Raw genomic sequence first — 4,680 nt, forward strand, 5'->3', positions numbered from 1 at the left:
GGTTAATTACTGGAAGGTGGCGGTTCCGGCCGAAAGGCGCCCGGGCTGTTTCTTTACACCCGTCGCCCTGATACCTTAGGTGAATTCACGGGATTGCTATATTGTACGTCAAAAAGGGTCAGCCCTTAGCAGGTTCATGTATGTCACCTGATAACCACTGACCATGCCCCTTTCACTGTAGGGTCGTTAGGTGATAGGTGGGATGGCTGCTAAGAGGCCCTTTGTGTGGACAGTTGTCACATGCCCATGGCTACCCACCTTCTGAAAGCTCCTCTCCTTACAGGGTGTAAAGCGAGACTTGCTTCTTACCCCCAAGTGCATGTACTTAATTGGACGAGAAAAGGTCAAACAGGGCCCAGACAAAGGCCTGGTGAAAGAAGTCCTGAAGCGGAGGATCGAGATGGAGAGGATCCTGTCTGTGTCCCTCAGGTGAGTGGGGACAGGGCAGAGGCAGTGGGGACAGGCTGCCCCGTTGCACCTCAACATTGCCATCTGCTGTTTCAAAGACAGCCAGAAGAAAGGCCGGGTTGGGCTCCCTGGTGGTTGAAATTATGATGAAGGGAATAGAATTTCTCTGTTTCCCAACTCCCTAACCTCAGGAAGTCCTCATGTGACAGGGAAAAAGATACAAGAAAAAGGTGCCTTCTGATCAGCTCCTCTAATCAAAGGATACTCTAGCCATTATTCTAATGAAAGTCTAGCAATTAGCATTGTCTGTAAAACAAAACAGAGAGGAGCTGCTCCTATTGAAGTGGAGTTAAGGGTACAGATCCCTGTCCCCCAGCCTGCCTCACCCAGTTTGAAAATGCAACCCACTTCGCCAACAAAGGCCAATTGATAGAAGTTTCTTTGAAGTTTCTTTTTTTTTTTGAGAGGCTTTTTTTACTATAGGGCGCGTGCGCTTGCCAGACAGACTGAGAGACAAAAAGTGAGAAATCACCCCCCAGGGGGGATAGCCACGCTGCAATCCCTTCTCCTCCGTTCTCCTCTCAGGATCTTGGGCATGCACGCACACGCGCCCGGCGTGAATTTTAAGCCACCGGGTCCGGGACGTGAACCAGGTCAACTGCATGGGAGTCCAGCGACTAGCCATTACGCTAACTGCTGGTCCCCGATAGAAGTTTATTTGACTCTTTCTTTGATCTCCATAATCTCTCGCCCTAGAATTGCGGTTCAAGTCCCGGATCTGACAGCTTAAACTCACGCCAGGCGATGTGTGTGTGTGCCCAAGATCCCGGGAGGAGAAGGGACTGCGGCGTGGCCATCCCCCCTGGGGGATGATTTCTGACTTTCTGTCTCTCTGTCTCTCTGTCTGGCGAGCGCACATGCCCTATAGCAAAAACTATTTCTAAAAAAAAAATAATAATCGAGATGTTCCAGTCATGCAGTCCTCTGTTCCTGGAATCGAGACATCTCTCTAAACTCTTACTCCACACAGGAGGCGAGACCGACAGCAGCACTCGGGGGAGCAGGGCTCTCGTGTGCTCAGGCGTCTGACCTACCAGGCTGGAAACCCTGGCTCCGCTGTGATCATCAGAAGCAGATTCCTGGTTGCGGCCATTCTTGCCTGTATCTCTGTGGTTTCTGGTTCTCACTGCTCCTAATTTTCCTGGCTGAAGGGCCAGGCAGTGCGGCGAGGCTAAGCGTTGAGAACATGCCAGCAGGTTGTAGCACTGCTGAGCGGATGAGTCCGTCCCCCTCGGGGGTCTCCTGGCCGTGCATTTCAAGGCGCAGCTCTGAGTGCTGCCTGGGTTCCAGACGTCTTCCTGGACATTTGGCTGGGTCACCACCTGGGCTGGGTAACCTGCTGGCCACACGCTTCCGGCCAGCTGGGCCCTGAGACCACCCTTGGAGACCCAAGGAACCCAAGTGGAAGCCACTGCCGCCTTTTATTTTCTGTCCCCCCTTGCAGGGGGCCCTGCGGTGCTGGGGCTAGGCCAGGTTGGCTGGAAAGCGCTGTGTACCCCTAATAGTAGCTGTAGATCAAAGCCGTAAGCAAGGGCCGTGTGGGCGTTACCGGAGAGTGGCGATTGCTCTTCCTGTTGTTAGTGCCCAGGTCGTCCTCAGCCCTCAACCCCCAGCCCCCTGGAGGAGTGAGCTCAGGGGGACCAGGATAAGTAACCCCGACGTAAATACATTTGTTTTGTGCACTTGACAGATTCGCTGATCAAGCCCTTGAGGCTTATTCAACAGGTTTGTTCATATTCTGATTTCTTCCTCCTTTTTTCTCTTTAAACTTTTTTCCCTTCCCTCACAGCTGTGGTAAAAACAAACACACAAACAAAAAAAACAGCTGCTTTTTATGTCGCTGGACTCCCATGTAGTCGACCGCGGTTCGCGTCCTGGACCGGGTGGCTTAAAACTCACACCGGGCACGTATGCGTGCGTGCCAAGAGCCCGAGAGGAGAATGGAGGAGAAGGGATTGCAGCGTGACCATCCCCTCTGGGGGGTGATTTCTCGCTTTCTGTCTCTCTGTCTCTCTCTGTCTGGCGAGCGCGCACACGCCCTATAGCAAAAACCTCTCAAAAAGCAGCTGCTTTTTCTTCTTCCTCTTCATGGCCTGGTGCTTTGCTTCCTTGTGGCCTGTGCCACTTAGAGAATTTCATAGAATGAGGTGATTAGCTTAAAGGTTTTTTGCGCTCTAAGGGGAAGAAAAGAGCCTGAGACATCTTAACTTACGACACCAGCGTATCGTAGCTCCCGAGCCGCACACTCACCAAGATGAATAATTTCCCATTTCCGTTCCACGTTGGGTTAATAGAAACCAAGTTAGGAAAGCAACCAGAGGGCTGAGGCGTGTGCAGAATCGAGCCCAGAGGAGAGCTTCCTGGTGGTGCTAGCTTGCCGGTTGTGCATGTGTTCTTGGAATACTTCAGTACTGGCATAAAGAAAGATTTTAAGGGACCAGCAGTTAGCGTAATGGCTATGTCGCTGGACTCCCACGTAGTCGACCGCAGTTCGCGTCCTGGACCCGGTGGCTTAAAACTCATGCCGGGCGCGTGTGCATGCGTGCCCAAGATCCGGAGAGGAGAATGGAAGAGAAGGCATTGCGGCGTGACCATCCCCACAGGGGGTGATTTCTCGCTTTCTGTCTCTCTGTCTCTCTGTCTGTCTGGCGAGTGCACGCGCCCTATAGCAAAATAAAAAAAGAAAAGAATGCTTTTAATAATTGTTGGGACCAGCAGTTAGCATAAGGGCTATGTCGCTGGACTCCCATGTAGTCAACCATGGTTCGAGTCCCCCGAACACGGTGGCTTAAACTCACGCCAGGCGCATGTGTGTGCGTGCCCAAGATCCAAGAGGAGAATGGAGAAGGGATTGTGTCATGGTCATCCCCCTTGGGGGAGTGATTTCTCGCTTTTGATATCTCTCTGTCTCTCTGGCGAGCACACGTGCCCTATAGCAAACAAAAAAATAAATAAAACTCTCCAAAAAAAAAAAAAAAAGATTTTAACAATTGTCTTAAACTTCAGGAAAATAGTTGCAGTAGCTACATCTTTATAACTCCCTAGCTGAATGTCGGCTGGAACGACATTAGCTCACGACCTCCTCTAGGTGAGATGATCTCCCTGTCCCACGCGCTTGAGCTCATCTCTGACTCGTAGCTAACAGCAACACAAAGCGGCTTCACAGCTCCCTAGTTCAACGCGAATGACCCAGCGCGGCAGTGCTGGCATGCGCTGTCGAGATGCTGTGCTCCGCAGGCTGGGACCACATGGGAGACCCAGGTTCGATTCTTGGCTCCACCTCAAGGCCAGCACAGTGAGATGTGCCTGCAGTCCAATGACCCAGGAGTCCGAGGGAGGAGGGCCACAACACCAAGAACCTGTCTTAAAAATATATTAAATAGGGTACAGCAGATGACATGGTGGTTAAGGTGCTGCACTCCCACATGGTTGACCGTGGTTTGAGTCCCAGAGCCAGTGACTTGAAACTCGAACCAGGCACGTGGGCGTGTGTGCCAAAAATCTTGAGAGGAGATTGGAGGTAAAGGATTGTGTCATGACCATTGCCCTCACCCCCTGCCGGGGGAGTGATTTCTCACTTTCTGTCTCTCTCTCTCTGGTGAATGCTCACGCCCTATAGCAAAAATCTTTCCAATAAATCAATAAATAAACCCAAACCAATGGAAGCAACGAGGGAAATTTGAGCATGATTAAATATTTGACATGAATGATATGTTGTTCATTTCTTTTTTTTGGTGGGGGGGGAGAGGCTTTTGCTATAGGGCACGTGTACTTGCCAGAGAGAGACAGAGAGACAGAAAGTGAGAAATCACCCCCCAGGGGGGATGGCCATGCCACAATCCCTTCCCCTCCATTCTCCTCTCGAGATCTTGGGCACACACGCACACGCACCTGGCATGATGTTAAGTCACCGGGTCTAGGACTTGAACTGCAGTCAACTACATGGGAGTCCAGCAACATAGCCATTATGCCAACTGCTGGTCCCCCTGTGGTTCATTTCTTCAGGCGTGAGAATGTTGTTGTCATTTTTCTACTCAGAGATTTTATCTATTAGTGATATACACTGAAATATTTTAGGATAAAATAATTTGTGTATACTTTGCTTTAAAATAACCTAGCTTGGGACCAGCAGTTAGCGTAATGGCTATGTCGCTGGACTTCCACGTAGTCGACTGCGGGTCGAGTCCCGAACCCGGTGGGTTGAACTCCAGC

At 50.9% G+C, this 4,680-nt stretch overlaps 1 protein-coding gene across 2 annotated transcripts in view; it reads left to right on the top strand.

Moving 5' to 3' along the window:
* MYO1E (myosin IE) overlaps positions 1-4,680 on the top strand; it is a 301,820-nt gene that overhangs the window by 256,929 nt on the left and 40,211 nt on the right. For both annotated transcript variants that reach the window (XM_027765947.1, XM_006141773.3), the window contains exon 22: positions 284-429. In XM_027765947.1, the coding sequence (XP_027621748.1) occupies positions 284-429 (146 nt within the window). The remainder of the gene's footprint in view (positions 1-283; positions 430-4,680) is intronic.

Source organism: Tupaia chinensis, unplaced genomic scaffold (genome assembly GCF_000334495.1).
Source record: "Tupaia chinensis unplaced genomic scaffold, TupChi_1.0 Scaffold000063_1, whole genome shotgun sequence".
Lineage (NCBI taxonomy): Eukaryota > Metazoa > Chordata > Mammalia > Scandentia > Tupaiidae > Tupaia > Tupaia belangeri.